At 37.6% G+C, this 17,559-nt stretch overlaps 1 protein-coding gene across 1 annotated transcript in view; it reads right to left on the bottom strand.

Annotated features, from left to right (window-relative positions):
* Window positions 1–220: 220 nt before the first annotated feature.
* SLC17A6 (solute carrier family 17 member 6) overlaps window positions 221–17,559 on the bottom strand; it is a 69,132-nt gene continuing 51,793 nt past the window's right edge. Inside the window, exons 5-12 of the mRNA XM_081938634.1 lie at window positions 16,859–16,946; window positions 15,585–15,671; window positions 13,651–13,793; window positions 11,431–11,580; window positions 6,683–6,815; window positions 5,260–5,370; window positions 3,097–3,224; window positions 221–2,613 (exon numbers count right to left, since the gene is read on the bottom strand). Coding sequence (XP_081794760.1) covers window positions 2,278–2,613; window positions 3,097–3,224; window positions 5,260–5,370; window positions 6,683–6,815; window positions 11,431–11,580; window positions 13,651–13,793; window positions 15,585–15,671; window positions 16,859–16,946 — 1,176 coding nt within the window. The 3' untranslated portion in view covers window positions 221–2,277. The remainder of the gene's footprint in view (window positions 2,614–3,096; window positions 3,225–5,259; window positions 5,371–6,682; window positions 6,816–11,430; window positions 11,581–13,650; window positions 13,794–15,584; window positions 15,672–16,858; window positions 16,947–17,559) is intronic.

Below are 17,559 nucleotides of genomic sequence, written 5' to 3'. Positions count from 1 at the left end.
CCTTCGGGAGAGGGTTGCGGCTAATCAAATAAAATTATTATTATTATTATTATTATTATTATTATTATTATTATTATTATTATTATTATTATTATTATTATCCTGGATTGTTCATGTGTGACAATTCAGTTTTGCAAAATAGTGAAGAACCAAATCATAGAAATCATGCTGGGGGGAAAAACACACACAAATACTTTTTCTTTATATATAAAAGGATAAATAGAGCATTTATTAACACTTTTTTAGCAGCAACAAAAGTGACACAGTCCACATCTTTTCACAGCAAAAGCTATGGCCACATTTTACATCACTTTGAGGCACAAAGCAAAATATATAATTGACTTTTTTTTCCCTCCAGATAAAAGTAGGGGTAAGTTTAGTACAGAAGAAAAGGAGGGGAGAGGGTGGGAAGGAGGACAAAGGAGGAGGAGGAGATCCTTGAGTTGTATATTGCAGTAGCAGGGCCTTAAAATACTAGCACAATACAAGGAGCAGATCAAAAAACCTGAAATGGCTTTTTAACATACAACACTAATCATTTCATTGGAGCTGGGAAATGGATACCTTTTTAGAGCATTTAAGTGGTCTAGTAGCAGAATGAAATTTTATTGTTGATTAGTCTTGTCTGTTTTGCTTTTGTAAAATGTATTAACCCAAACTGTCTCAAGGATCTACTACAAGCTCAGTAACAAAGATTAAAAGATCATGCACTTAACAGTACATGGCACTTATTGCTTGGTACACTAACATTACAATTCTGATTGAAGAACTTTCTAAGAATTACAAGGCCTTGATTGGGAGCTCCACATCCATGGAGCTCATTTTCTCGGGCTTCCCTAGTAGCTTCAATGGGAATGGCAGGTCCACACGCACATAACAGATGCACATATTCTGACTTGCTCCTCAACTGTAGCAAATGCAAGCCTGCACATGCAAAAGCTTGGTGGGCCTCCTAGAGATCTTCCATGGTCTCTGGTTTCTGGACAAGACACAAAACTGCAATCCATACCCCACTGAAGCCAGTGCCCAACCTCCCGTGGATTTTGAGAAATTAGAATTGCACTGTAAAAGTTACCCTCTTCTTCAACCGAAGCCCCCGTGGTTTGCCACTTTGGGCTCACTATGGAAATGGCTGCTCCTACTCTGTGGTCCATTATAGTTCTATTGATTTGCAAGACAAATACATTTTATTTTAAAATTCAGAAATCTTTAAAATAGCACTATTTTCTATAATTATACAGCATCTTCAATAAACTATGACTTTATTTATAGAATTGTGGCACAGCCTCTGAAAATATGAAAAACTATCCAGAATTAAACAAATAATTATTTTCTTTTCCCTTTCTTGCATTTACTTTAAGAGGCTTTCAAAGAAATACTTGTTTGTTCTAGGGCTATATGTCTGCAGTATATTTTTCTTTGGATTTCTCTGGGTGAACATAAGACTTACGGCCAGTAATTTATACAAACAATAACTATAATAAATACTCTTTCATCTTGCTTATTTATTCTACATGGAAGGTCAGACTAAATATAATATATATTTTTTTAAACTGGGTGATAGCTATCAGGAAGAACCTGACACAAACATCTGATGTATTGGCCTGCAAATAACAAAAATGAAAAGTTTGTGCCTAAATGCTCAATAAAAGCAACCAATTAACAAAAATAAAATAGCCTGACGGTATATAATCATAATAAACAAATATTATATTTTAGACTGCTCTGTAAAGTCCCAATTTAACTCTCTTTAAGGGACTTGAACTGGGGCTAAAATAGAAGTCTTACTCAATAAGAAATCCTTGATTTTGACCAACCATACATTTCTTACATTGTACCAAGTAAACCTCCACACAATCAATGTTTTATTCTCTTTCAATACAATATGTAAGTGCATATTTAAAATGATCAAGAAGTTTTGGCTTTCTAAACTGAACATTTGATGTCCCAACTTGGATGGTAGTTGTGCTTTTCCTTAGCTTTGAGTTTTCCACTCATTTTGTACTGCGAATAACTAGTTTCCTGTGCTGTTTTGACCAGATAACCCTTAAAACTCTATAGAATGGAGACACCCAAATGGAAGTGATGAAATGTCACAAACTCATACAGATTGCACTTGAATGGTAGTATTTCTTGGTTTTTATAGTAAGACCTTCTTGTCTGATATGTGTTTACATGTTTATGTCACATTTGTGTCCGTGGGTGTGGTGCACGCGCGCGTAAACAATCACAATGAATAAATCACAAACACTACAAAATATACCCAACATAGGCCTGTTATGAATAATCCTCTCCTTCCTTGTAACGATATGAGTCTCGTGCTTCTTCTTGTACAAATTCTTCTCTCTTCTCCCAGCCATCTGGCCAGCCACCATTAATCTGGGTTGTAGCACCATAAGATTTAGTGGTACCATAATTTACATAATTCTGAGTAATGTCCCCTGTTTCTTCATCAAGTTCATCTTCGTGAATGAAGCCACATTTTTCTTCACTGGTCTGTTCAGGGTCTGCCCATGGTTGCTTTTCTCCCGAAGCAAATATTCCATAGAATATGACTCCACCATAATGGACCAAAGCAGCAATAAGAAAGACATACTGCCATTCTTCGCGTGTCTAGGACAAAAAAGATGGGGCCTTCAGAATAGTATAGAAAGTTCAGGTCACACTATCAAAATAGTTGTGAAGAATTATTTTGGCTTACAATGATTTTTATAGGAAGTATGGAACTACATTTAACTATTGTACAAAGGAAGAAGAAAATGTACTGTAAGGGGTAACAGGAAAAGCTAGCTTGAAAAACTTGAAAAGTCTTAAGAGAAAATAAGGTTAAAATTGTAGCTATATTTTAAAATAGAATGCCCAAGGGATGTTATCCTTATTTCTCATCTTATTTACCAGCATGGATTTTAATTAACATCATAAGGTGAAAAAGCTAGTAAGAATTCACTTTTATTGTGGAATATAACATGTGAACTTACACCATTTATTCTTGTTACATGTGATAATGAATTTGATCAGATTGCATATGAATACTATTTTTTCAAGGCTAATAATAACCAAAAGTAATTTTGGAAACTCTAATATAGCAAAACTTACTTTGTTTTTTGTCATTGCTCCAACAATTATAGGACATACCATCCCAGACAATGTTCCAACTCCATTTGAAATCCCCATCAAGATACTGGCATATCTCGGAGCAATATCTAAATGATTGACATTGAATCCTGTAATATAAAATCGTTCTTATTAACAGAGTGATAGAAAATATAATACATCACTAAATATTTGTTTTACTTATTATGGTTAGAACCAGCATGTAAAGTATTCATAGTAAACCTTGAGATAATATTAAATTCATTTAGATCCATATTCTTATGTTATATTCTTTCCAACTCAGTGAAATGTTGGAAATAAATTATATACATGAACTCAGGGTCTATCTATCTATCCATAAGATAACACTGCAAAAATTAAAAGAACGGGACCAAAGCTGGCATAGTGTGAGAAGCTGGAAAAAGAAAGATAGGGAATGCAGAAAACATCTCAGAGACTTTTAAATGAGAGATGTAGTCACATAGTGGCTAGAAATGCCATTATGTAAGATCCATTATAAAGCCATTTCTCCATAAGATCCTAGGTGGAATATACACGGCTCACTCTATGCTTCTTGATACGAAATATATCCAGATGCAACATGAGGGTAAAACAGAAATGCACACAACACAATGAGTTATTCATGAAGAAATGAAATAAAGAAATAAGACTACTTCCATGGTTACTATCCATAGTGTTCCATGAGTTTACCTTAATTTGCTCTTTCTTTCTTTCTTTTTTTCCAAACCTAACAGAATTCTAGAAAGTAATATGCAAAGGGATTCAGGATGTGTCAGCACAATTACTCTCTGCAGTTGAACTAATGGTTTCATATGATGGAAGAAGTTGGCCAATTGTCTGATAGATAGTCCAGAGCCTTCAGAGAGCCTGCAGCTTGAGAATTTGGTGACTGCTCTATTCTAAGCCCACCTTATTCCTTCCTGTCAGCCACATGAACTAATATGTGCAGCCCAGCACATGCCTTCCTGCAGATATAGGCAGAAAGAGACACAGTGATGCATACTCACACCCAGTTACAACATATTGCCTCATACAATTAGAACATGTTTTCCTAATGCAGAGGAAAAATACAGGTATCTTCTATGGCAGTGATGGCGAACCTATGGCACGTGTGCCACAAGTGGCACGTGGAGCCATTTGTCAGGGCACGCGAGGCGCTGCCCTGTCAGCTGGCCAGAGCGCATGCGTGTGCTGGCCAGCTAAGTTCACCTTTTTAAAAGCTATTTTTCGCCTTCCCCAGGCTCCAGAGGCTTTATAGGAGCCTGGGGAGGGCGAAAAGAGCCTCCCCCCCCCCCCCGAGGCTTCAGGGACCATCCGGAGGCCTCCCTGAAGCCTTCGGAGCACTTAAAACGACCCTCCGAGCAAACCGGAAGTGACTTCCGGGTTGCTCGGAGGGTCGTTTTAAGCGTTCTGAAGGCTTCAGGGACCGTCTGGAGGCCTCTCTGAAGCCTTTGGAGCACTTAAAACCACCCTCCGAGCAACCAGGAAGTCACTTCCGGTTTGCTCGGAGGATAGTTTTAAGCGTTCCGAAGGCTTCAGGGACTGTCCGGAGGCTTCCCTGACGGTCCCTGAAGCCTCCGGGGGCCTCCCTGAAGCCTTCGGAGCACTTAAAACGACCCTCCGCGCAAACCGGAAGTGACTTCTGGGTTGCTCGGAGGGTCGTTTTAAGCATTCCGAAGGCTTCAGGGACCGTCTGGGGGCCTCTCTGAAGCCTTCGGAGCGCTTAAAACCACCCTCCGAGCAACCAGGAAGTCACTTCCGGTTTGCTCGGAGGGTAGTTTTAAACGTTCTGAAGGCTTCAGGGACCGTCCGGAGGCTTCCCTGATGGTCCCTGAAGCCTCCGGAGGGTCCCTGAAGCCTCTGGAGGGCCTCCAGAGGGGGTGGGGGAGGCTCTTTTTGCCCTCCCCAGGCTCCTATAAAGCCTCTGGAGCCTGGGGAGGGCAAAAAAAGCATGTAAAAGTGGGGGGGGGTCGCGCGTTGTGCACGCATGCGCACTGGGGGGGGTCGCACGTTGCATCATGGGTGTGGCACACGACCCCCCTGCGCTCCCCCCCCTTGTGGCACACAAGCCAAAAAAGGTTCGCCATGTATATATTATCTTGTTCATTGTAATGGACTATATTACAGATAAAGAAATTAACTTACCAGATATAGCAAATCCACTGAATCCCACAGCAAGAACAAGGAAGGAAATGGCCACACCTTTACTATGGGAATATCCAACTACTAAGAGAAGGGTGGCTTCCATTCCAAAGCCTTAAGGGGAAAAATTGATAGTATTTATTGTTTTTTCAGAACATTTACTACAGCTAGGAAGCAGCACCTAGACAGACTTAGCTTATTTCAGAAAGTTAACAGAGTAAATTTGCTTAGCACTTAGAGGAGACACTTCAGTAAATAATAGAGTTGTAGAATAGATTGGAAAGTCAAAAGGTGTTGGAAGAAGATGGTGGTAAACTACTTCTATATTGTTCCCAGGAAAAGTATATATACAATATATACAACCACTAAAATGAACTTAAAAGATTAAAATAGGACAGAATAGAATAGAATTCTTTATTGGCCAAGTGTAATTGGACACATAAGGAATTTGTCTTTGGTGCATATGCTCTCAGTGTACATAAAGAAAAATAAAATAGAATACATTAATCAAGAATCATAAGATACTTAAAAAAATAAAATAAAATGCATAGCAGCCAAAATATCATAAAAACCCTACATTCTCATCAAAACTGCCAGGGCAAGCTATTGTATATAAATAGGCAGTAAACCCCACATTTGTTCACACTGATGATGTTATCTAGCTGGGTAATAAAATATCTGCAAGCAATCAGCCAAGCTTAGAAAACCCCAACGATTCCTACAGTTCAACCCTGAGCTATATATATATATTCTCTTCTGTTAATTGGTCAGATACATCCATCCATTAGATACCTTACTAAATACTACACTGAGCTGGGTTAGATTACATTATCTTTATGATGTCTTCTACTTCTATGATTCTGTGTCCATGAATTCACCACAAGTGGAATGTTATTTGCCTTACTCTAACCCTAACCCTAACTCTTTCTCCGGGATATTAATGAATAACAGTGATGACTGACTTCCATGGTCCAAGTATCAATCAAAGATTTTTGAAACTGTTTTTCTTGTTGAGTCGCTTGGTCATATTCATCTCTTTCCAACTCCATGGACCACAACATGCCAACTCCCCCCCCCCATCCTCCACTGTCTCTCAGAGTTTACCCAAATTCATATTCAGGGTTTGGTTGTTTTGGTTATGCTGGTACTTCTATTTTGCAACAGTTAGAAGCAAATCAATTTTGTGCTCTATCAGCTTATAGCATGGGTGTCAAACTCTACGCATCACATTGCCGTCATGTGTTGTATCACAATGTTTTTCCCCTTCACGGAGATGGAGTGGGTGTGGCCTGTGTGTGATGCATCTGGCCCGCGAGCTGTCAGTTGACACCCCTGGCTTATATGAACCTGTGGTGCATTTGATATTTTATACAGTGCAGTACTTATAGGACATTGCAACAAACCCTTTAATAACAAGTAAACTTACCTCCACAGTTCATCATCTTCCTGACAGTTGTGGTTGAAAGAATTTGCTTGCTTCGTAGAAAGTCTGCAATTTGTCCCCCAATAGGCACAATAATGGTCATCACTAAATGTGGCAGTGCAGACAGCATTCCCACCTAAAACCAGAAATTTTAATAAATGAGTTCTAATAGAATAAACTGATTGTTGGGGGTGGGGGATGAGCAGATGAATAAGTTCACAGCAGTTCATTTAGTGACCGTTCAAAGTTACAACAGCCCAGACAAATGTGACTTACGATTATTTTACACACATGTGACTGTGGCATTATGCCCATGGTCATGTGCTCAAAATTCAACTGCTTGGCAACTGACTCATATTTATGACAGTTGCAATGTCCTTGAGTCATGCAACCAACTTTTACAACCTTATGACAAACAAAATCAATGCAAAAGCCAGATTCATTTAACCACCGTGTTACCTACTTAACAACTGCAGTGATTCACTTAACAACTGTGTCAAGAAAGGTTGTAAAATGGGTCAAAAACTCACTTAACAGTTGTCTCACTTAGCAACAAAAATTATGGACTCGGTTGCGGTCGTAAGTTGAGGACTACCTATACTGCTAATGTTCAAATGCCTTGAACTATATCGATCATAATTGTATGGACCCTGGCACCAGTTTGAGGAAGGCTGGCTTTGTAAACTCAAGGAAACTTTTAAAGGTACATTATCTTGATCATTTCTAATAAAATAAATGCCACCAGTGTGGATATAAATTAGACTTTTTTGCTTCTAGTGAGTGTATCTTTGACAGTACAAAATAATATTTATAGCAACATTCCCAGCTGCACACATTTTCTTAATAAATAAGCAGCACATAATAGTGTCCTGGACCAAATATAAATTAGAACCCTTTCAGAATATCTGAACTTGGCATTTCAATGTTGATAAGATTGCAAATTGTTATTTAGGCCTTGTCTCCCTGAAGATCAATTTAGCAAAATATTTAATATCTACCTCTACCATTGCTATTCCCAGTATGTCCAAAAGATGAATTTGGTGTTGATGGAACTAAAAAAGGATTCACGATAGTAGGCAAGAAACTGAAGAAAAATATTTATGCTGAGGAATTGGAGAAACCTCTGTTCTGCCCCATAGCAGTCTTTAAGGCTGCAATTGCAGCATTCTAAGTAGTATTAGGCATCTGGATCTAGAGAGTTGACAGTTGAGAAATAATGAGGGAAATTAAATATTCTGCAGAGGTTGAAAATGGAGGTAGGAGGAACTTCCAATTGGAATCTTGCAACTGACAAAGGTGATTATTTAAGAATAGGGTTAAAAGAGCTAAGGTTCAGGAGGATAGCAATAGTACTTAAACTTATATACTCATCATAGTGCTTTACACTACCTCTATAAGTAGTTCACAGAGTCAGCATATTGCCCCCCAACAATCCGGGTCCTTATTTTACCGACCTCAGAAAGATGGAAAGTGGAGTCAACCTTGAGCTGGTCAGAATCAAACTGCTGGCAGTCAGAAGAATTAGCCTGCAATGCTGCATTCTACCAGGAAGCACTGCACCACCATGGCTCGGGGGATCAATTAGCGGTATCAGTAGAATCCAGTAACTTCATCAAAACAATTAAAACACCATAGGGCCATTCTTTATTGCAAGCTCTATCCTTTTCACAAGGTATAGAATAACAGAATAACTGTTGTGATCTGCCGGTGGCCTGTGGAGCTTGCACAGCGTAGGATAGTAAGGAGGTTGGGGAGGAATACGGGCCAGTCCTAAAGTCTTGGAAAGGCTTGGATGAGGGCTCTGCATTGGAAGCAGAGAGGGGGCCAAGGCCATCCAGTAGTAATGTGCTGTCTCCGGAGTCTGACATCAGTGAGGCAGAAGAACAGTGTGAGCCTGTTCCCAGTGTGTGCATGTGCAGAGCTGCCAGAAGCCAAGAACAGTTAAGACAAAAGGGGCGACTCAGGTGTAAGGCTTGGAGATGATTGGCCCCTTGCATAAAACATAAAAGAGGAGCAAACAGACCTCAGCCTTTGCAGGAAGCAATTAGTTCATTCTGGTTGGTTCAAACTCTGAGAAGCTCCATTTGACTCTGTGCTCTGTTTGGCCTTGCAAAACTAATTGGCAATTAGGTCTCTGACAGCGTTTCAAGGGAGATAAAGGTGGGTGCTTATCAGCATTACCCTGAAAGACTATGGCAGACATCTGCTGCACTCTTCACAGACTGTTTGTGAATCATTACAGGCTGATAATGGCCATAATTCACAGCCGTTAAAATAAAAGAGGGTTTCAGGAGACTAAGCGTGTGATTTATGCTTTATCAGGAAGCCTAGGTCAGAACAATAACAGAGTTGGAATGGACCTTGGAATCTTCTAGTCCCAGCCCTGCTCAAGCAGGAAACCCTTTACCATTTCAAACAGATGGTTGTCCAATCTCTTTAAAACCTGCAGTATTAGAGTATCCACAAGTTCTAAACCACCCAACCTCTATAGATTAAATGACATGTGATGAGAGATGGAGCTTGAGACAACATGACTTTTATTATCCAACATACCAAGATATGTTTTCCTGAGTGGGCCATAAATTAAAAGGGCAAAATACATAGCTTCGTATTGATGGGTGAATACATTGCAAGCTAATGCAAAAGATGGTGCAATGTGGTTTAATACTTGAAATGTATTCTAGACTGGAAACAGTCTTAGGTAAATTTCACCAGGTATAAGTATTATTTAAACATCTGCTGTAAATTGATCTAATCTTACACACTATTTCTGACCTAGTAGTGTATGTAAGAAATACCACTCTGCTTTCTACAGTATAAAGTGAGACCTGTCAGAGTAAGCTAGGCTAGAAGGCAGAATATGGATACCCTGCAATTAATAGGCTACAATTATGAACCAGCTCAGTCTAATACAATAGAAAAGCAGGAACTGGATTTTCTACATAATTCCCAAGGACTGTAACTTTAAACTTTTGAACATGACTATATACAACATTATAAAGAGTGTCACCTGGACAAAAGTTATGTCACCACTAATCCTTTGAACCATGAGTACCATCATTGCAAAAAACAAAACAAAACAACAACAAAAAAGGGGATGGAAATCCAATGCCCTTCATCTAGTTTAAAAGTAGTTTTTCAAGGATTAATCCCAAAGCTGTTACCTATGAACACAACATAACAGAAATCTAGTGTTCTATTTATCAATTAAATGCACATTTTTCCTTCCTTACAGATGATATTCTTCTACTTGAAGAATAATGCTTCCAAACATTATAGAATCATAAAAAGAGGACATATGGTCCATGAAATTTCTAATCAGCATGTAGTATCTCTCTCTCTCTCTCTCTCTCTCTCTCTCTCTCTCTCTCTCTCTCTCTCTCTCTCTCTGTCTCTCTCTCTCTCTCTCTGTCTCTCTCTCTCTCTGTCTCTCTATCTATCTATCTATCTATCTATCTATCTATCTATCTATCTATCTATCTATCTATCTACCTATCTATCATCGTATGTATGTATGTATGTATGTATGTATGTATGTATGTATGTATGTATGTATTTGTGTTACAACTGGTTTGCCTAAATATGGGAGGAAGGTCACTACTCCCTCTTTCTGTCCTTTGGCTCATCACAGAAGACAATGCAGGCAGAAAACCATATTTTTTATTTTTAATGTTGCCTTTTTATATTTGTGTTGTATTTGTACTGATAAATAAATAAAGGGAGACTAATATAGATCTATTTTGGGCTAATTAGCTCTCATCAGCTAGCCATACCCTTACTGGGATTTGAACCTGGGCTGTATTATAACTTAGGCAGGAGTCTTAGCCACTAAGCCACAGGCTCACCTCCTTATCAGTTGAGCCAGGGAAATAGGTATGTATTTGTGTTACAACCCCTGGTATGCCTAAATATGGGAGGAAGGTAACTACTCCCTCTTTCTGTCCTTCGGCTCATCACAGCTTAGTGGCTAAGATTTGTGGCTGGGATTTGAACCTGGGCTGTATTATATCTTAGGCAGGAGTCTTAGCCACTAAGCCACAGGCTCGCCTCCTTATCAGTTGAGCCAGGGAAATAGGTATGTATTTGTGTTACAACCCCTGGTATGCCCAAATATGGGACGGAGCTCACTACTCCCTCTTTCTGTCCTTCAGCTCATTACAGAAAACCATCCAGGCAGAAAATCATATTTTTATTTTTAATCTTGCCTTTTTATATTTGTGTTGTATTTGTGCTGATAAATAAATAAAGGGAGACTATATATAAATATAGTATGTGTATGTATATATATACACAGTCTCCCTTTATTTATTTATCAGTACAAATACAATATATATCATCAGCCACCTTGGTACATTCATCTCCATGAAGTTGCAAAGTTCTGAATTTCTATTTTTATCACTATGGTTGGATAATGCATGCTCATACTCACTCATTATGCTACTCTCTTTGAGGAAAGCAAAACACATACACAGCTCACTACACTACACTATATTATAGTTACCCACTTTTTTTTCTAGGATTTTCTCTGGTTTCTATGAGAATCAGAAACACTGTTAAAAATACAGATTATCTTTAAGGATAATACTTTGCTTCACAGAAAACTGGCTTCCTGCTTATTTATTTTTACTTATAAGCATCTTTTTTTAATGGTGGGATAGGAAACCTGATGAAGGTCCATATATTTTATGTTGAGACTCCAAAAACCTTTACAATAATCCAGTTCACGTTTCTTTTAAAACAACATAAATTACCTTACTTATTTCAAATCCAAACACCTCTTCAAAGTAAGCAGGTTGACTAATAAGAAGCAGATAAAAAGTCCAACTTCTACAGAAGTTTGCAACAATGATTGCATAGACAGGCATAGAAGTAAAAAATTTTCTCCATGGAGTCTTGAATTTCTGTAAATAAAAACAGCAGCTGATTATTTCTTGCCCATATTAGAGACTTCAAATAAGACGCTGTGCTTATTCTGCATTCTTATTCTGCACACTTCCGCATTTCTGCTTTCTCACTGGCATGTGTGAAAAACAAACAGAAACTGAAAATTTTGAGAGCCAAGGGATTACAGCACCATGAACTACAAGCAATATAATACATCTTGAAAAATTATGTTCCAATTACTTCCCATTCTTTACAACTAGATTTCATGGTTTATTGGCTATATTTTTTGTCATTGTTATTCTTCAGTGCAATCACATATGTATGTACACACCACAAACACTCTGTCGTGTTATTGTTAATATAATTTTTTTTTCATTTATGTATTAAATATATGAAGGGAAACACAATGAAAAACAAAAGAAAATCAGGGAAAGAAATAGAATACATATTCTACTGACTTATTTTGCTGGCCTTTGACCATAATAAAGATTATTAGTGGCAATTACATCAGCCTAATATGCAATAGAGCCCTGGTTAGATTCCCAGTAAGGGTATGGCTAGCTGATGAAAGCTAAATAGCTTGAAATAGATCTATACTAGTCTCCCTTTATTTATTTATCAGCACAAATACAACACAAATATAAAAAGGCAAGATTAAAAATAAAAATTCTGCCTGGATGGTCCTCTGTAATGAGCTGAAGGACAGAAAGGGGGAATAGTTAGCTCCTTTCCATATTTGGGCATACCAGGGGTTGTAACACAAATACATACCTATTTCCCTGGCCTAGCTGATAAGGAAGAGAGCCTGTGGCTTAGTGGCAATTACATCGGCCTAATATGCAATACAGCCCTGGTTCGATTCCCAGTAAGGGTATGGCTAGCTGATGAGAGCTAAATAGCTTGAAATAGATCTATACTAGTTTCCCTTTATTTATTTATCAGCACAAATGCAACATATATCTATGTATGTATGTATGTATATGTATATGTATATGTGTGTGTGTGTGTGTTGTGTTTGTGCTGATGAATAAATAATGATAAATTAATGATAAATTATATATATATATATGTATGTGTGTGTGTGTGTGTGTGTGTTGTAATTGTACTGATAAATAAATAAAGGGAGACTAGGATAGATCTATTTTGAGCTAATTAGCTCTCATCAGCTAGCCATACCCTTACTGGGATTAGAACCCGGGCTGTGTATATCTTAGGCAGGAGTCTTAACCACTAAGCCACGGGTTCTATATATATGCTGGTCTTGTTGTATTCGGGTCTTTTCCTGTGTAAGATTGAGAGGTCTCACTCGCCATCTTCAGGCTTTGTAGGTATGTATATGTGTGCATATGTATGTATGTATATGTGTATGTGTGTATGTATGTATGTATATTTGTGTGTGTGTGTATTTATTTGTGTTACAACCCCTGGTATGCCCAAATATGGGAGGGAGCTCACTACTCCCTCTTTCTGTCATTCGGCTCATCACAGAAAACCAACCAGACAGAAACCCATATTTTTATTTTTAATGTTGCCTTTTTTATATTTGTGTTGTAGCCTGTGGCTTAGTGGCAATTACATTGGCCTAATATGCAATACAGCCCTGGTTCGAATCCCAGTAAGGGTATGGCTAGCTGATGAGAGCTAAATAGCTTGAAATGGATCCATACTAGTCTCCCTTTATTTATTTATCAGCACAAATGCAACATACACACACACACACACACACACATATATATATATATATATACACACACAGATACATACGTACATACATACATACACACACACATATATACATATATAATTACATACATAGCAACATAATTCCTAACTTGTCTATGTTATTATTTAACTTTTAACATTATTCTTGGTGTTACATGATCTTTACCCTGAATTGAGGACTTGAGTGAGAATCCAAAAGATGAGATTTAATATAGCAATTGAATTTTTAAAAACCTATAACAAGATTAAGTGCTACATAGCTCAGAGGAAACCTTCTTCATTTTTAGTATAGTCCCTGATTTAGCTGGCAGCTTATTGTTTTTCTTGAGATCTGCACAAAACACCCACAGTAGTAAAATCCTTACTTCCATTGCTCCTAGAAGATTAGCACTCTCTCCAATACTTTCTTCTATGTATCTGCGCTCCTCATCTGTAATTGTAGGATGCGTTGCAGGGCTCTCATATGACACCAAAAACCAAAACATATACCAGACAATGCCAAAACTTCCTGTGGGACATAATAAGATGACAAATTGAAATGGGATTGAAATGGAAACCATCTACACAAGAAGCAAATATTGGGGTTTTAAAAAAAATCACCTGCTTGAAGTTACCTTTTTTATCTAAACAGACACTCTCCAAATTATATCTCTAAGTTTACAAATATGGTTTAATTCTTTTTCAAATGTATTTAAACCCCAAGGGACTAAGAAAGTATGCAATCCCCAGTGATCCTACTACTCTGCTAGAATCATGTATGGGGTATAGTTGCCAAATCTGATGTAACCCTATAAAAGCAGGGATGTAAATTCTTCCTGATCACAGCTTCACCCACCCCAAAAAAACCACCCTCTTCTGTTAAGTTAAGCAAATGAGTCATATGTTCATTTCTTCACCATCACTTCCCAACATAAGCTGAATAGTTTTAGGCCTTTTTAGAAGATTCCATGAAATGCAATTGGTTCAAGCCATAGCAGCCCAGCTGAACAATACCGCCTTAAAAAGCTGAATAAAAATTCCTATCCAGTTTGATGGATTCCTTGCACAAAATGAAAGAGAATGCATAAACTAAAGGACAATGGGATGAGCGCTATCTTTCAGGTCTTATCTCTTTTGGCCTGACACTTGAATCTTAGAGTGGAAATGGAGAAGAATGATAACTGTGGCAAAACCATGGGAGAAAAAGAAAAGAGCAGTTAAAAATCAATCTGATCCTTGGCATATCATCTACATATGGAGGGAATTAGTTGTGGAGAATTTTTTCATCTCTAGTTTCCGTCTTCAAATCCACATGTTTCATATAATTGCCCCTCTTAAAACAATGTTAATTTTAAAATGGTCAAAACTTTGCAAAATGCTAACATCTCTGAAAACACTTGGAAAATTACTGGAAATGTCTCTCAAGAGAACTTAGGAAATATTGCATGAATGAAATTTGAGACATTTGGGAGGGAATGTTCAGTTATCATATAACATTTTATGCCTTCCAAAGATGGATTATTCTTCATCCGGAGTTAACTCGAATTTGTTATAGTTACTGACTATAGAAGAAATGTCCTACCTACCTTTTTTTTTTCTATAAATGCAATTACTATCACAATTTTTCAGTTAAAAACCCACTTGACAGAAAACAGAAAAAGGACATTACGGAAAGGTCTTTTCTGCTCCCCTACAGTTTGTTACTGAGAATTTTCTATGCCTTTTACAATGATTAATTTCATTTCCATAAAAATTATTCTAACCGAAGATCAGGTTCGTGGATGGCAATTCAACCTGCCCTGCTTCACATTGAATTAAGCACAACATGATTGAGTCACTGTCCTCATTTAGGCCAAATTTGACATTCTGAATAATTCCACTGTTTGGGGAATTGTATTTCTAGGCAATCTAATTTGTTCATTTTGAATGTTCTTTCTGTCTAAATTCCCCCAGAGCTTTTCTCCTCTTGATTCTACTATATTTATATATAGTATTAGAACACAGCCATATTCTGAGTCATAATCTGGGATCCCAAAACTGGCTTTGAGCTGTCAAGCCCATGACCTCCACCCACACTCCCCAGTTTGTTCCAGGAAAAAATCAGAGCAGCATTGAGGATGATGGGACCCATAAGCAAGGGGTTACCAAAATCACCTTTCCATGTTTCCCTGAATTTCAGAACATTATTGGGTAGAGTGACATGGTTGGATACAATCCTGAATGGATGCTTTATCCTTCCTCTAAGACTGCTAGCTTATATTTGTGGTTCTAACTTTCCCCCATTTCTTTTCTAAAGCAAGATAAGAAGAGAAGATCATACCATACACGTAGAACACAGAAGACCATCCTGTATATTGCACTAAAATCCCAGCCAATGGCATTGCAATAACTGCACCTGCATAGGATCCTAGACAACAACAACAACAACAACAATAATAATAATAATAATAATAATAACAACAACAACAACAACCACCACAAGTAAATTATAAACATCTGTTGAAATGGCATCAAGTCTGAAATTTAATTCCCATTTGCATCTTGGGCATCTGTAAGGGGTAGTGGCATTTCATATTTTATGATATCATTATGCAAAGCCATGAATTATATGATGGGAACTTCTTTGTGACACCTATTGGGTGCCTTTGGAAGACATTTTTCTAATTTCTAAGAAAACTGTTCACTAATATCTTCTGATTAAAATTACCATATGAATTATTTAAGTCATTCTTTCCTAATCAGTTTTCTTTAAGAAGTTGTACAGGAAGTTGAAAATAGATGAAATAACCTCTACAAATAATCTCACAACCTTATTTTAATTTTACCAGATGATTAGATCATATAACCATCCTATAAATCCAGAAAAAAAACTGTACCCAATAAACAGTAGCCTGGCATACTTAACAATTTTTTTTGATCCACTTGTCTTTATTTATCGAGCTGGAAAGCTGATGTAGTATTTTAATTATTATTGTTGTTATCAGCCTGAATCCCATCCATTGCTGAATGAAGGTCTCTTGACTGAAGCTTATAGATCATAAACTAACATGGTTTCCCATGGTAAATTGATAAGTAAATATTTTTTTCCATTTCCCAATCTAGGGCTGGGAGCAATGACCTCAAAACACTCAGTTGTCTCTATGACTAAAGGAAGAATATAACCTGCATCTTTCTGCATCGTAGCGACATTCCACACTATCTTCAATGTATTAATATTGTGATTTATATGTTATGCTTAGATCCTTTAATTTAATCTCACAGCTACAATGGCTTAACTTAATGTCATCTCCAGACCTGTAAGTTAATACACAAAAATGGAGTAAACACCTTATTCTTGCACAATTCTTAATTCAGACTGATGAATCCAAATGTGCTTGCCTGAATAAGATGTCTAACATTCAAGAATAAATTTTCAAGTTCTTAACTTTTGTTCACACAAACAGAATGAGTCTACTCTAAATTGCTCTCTGTGAAAACAAAACGTACTCCAATTAGTGTGTCTGAATCTTGATGATGAGCTGCAGAAAGTTTATTTCAGTGTATGTTAGAAAAAGGAGAATACAAAACAAGTGAAATAATGGAGATTTCACTTACCACAGAAAGATGTGGTTACTAGTCTGCTTCTTTCTAAAGGAGGAGCCCACTTGCTCCATATTCCATGGCAAGCTGGATAGGTTACACCCTGTAAAGAAGGTTACTTGGTTCACAGTTGCTTCGACTGACATACAAATAAAAGGATAAAACAAAAGGGGGGAATGTGTTTATTTATTATTTCTTTATTTAACTTCTACGCCACCCATCTCGCCAAGGTGACTCTTAAGTGCCTTACAATCATTCAATAAAAAACATTCAATAAAACTTTAAAATAATAAAGAGCATAAACGTAAAATTCAGTTAATATTCAGTTGACCAAGATGGAGAAGGAAGCAAAGTGTGAATTTGCAAGCAGGTGAGGTCTGTCTAATCTATTAACCACCCTCAAAATACATCCCCTCCCTCATTGGGGTCCCAGGCTAGTTGACAGAGTCAGATCTTCAAGCTGTTTTTCAAGGACCAACGTGCAGAAACGATAAGGCATAACATCTGAGAATATTTGTAGGTAGATCATACACTGAAAAAGATGGAAGAATGAGGAACGTTGATTATGTGTGACATCCTGATAATGTATTAATCCTTTTTCAGTGATTTTCTGGAACTTGAGTCAATGCACTTTGGGAGTTTTTTCTCTTCTGATTCATTCATTTTATGCATTCCTCTGCCAACAGTTCAGTGGTGGGTTGCAGGCGGTACGCCCC

Source organism: Natrix helvetica (genome assembly GCF_964273705.1).
Source record: "Natrix helvetica genome assembly, chromosome: 1".
NCBI lineage: Eukaryota > Metazoa > Chordata > Lepidosauria > Squamata > Natricidae > Natrix > Natrix helvetica.
This window is presented reverse-complemented; position numbering and strand designations above follow the sequence as displayed.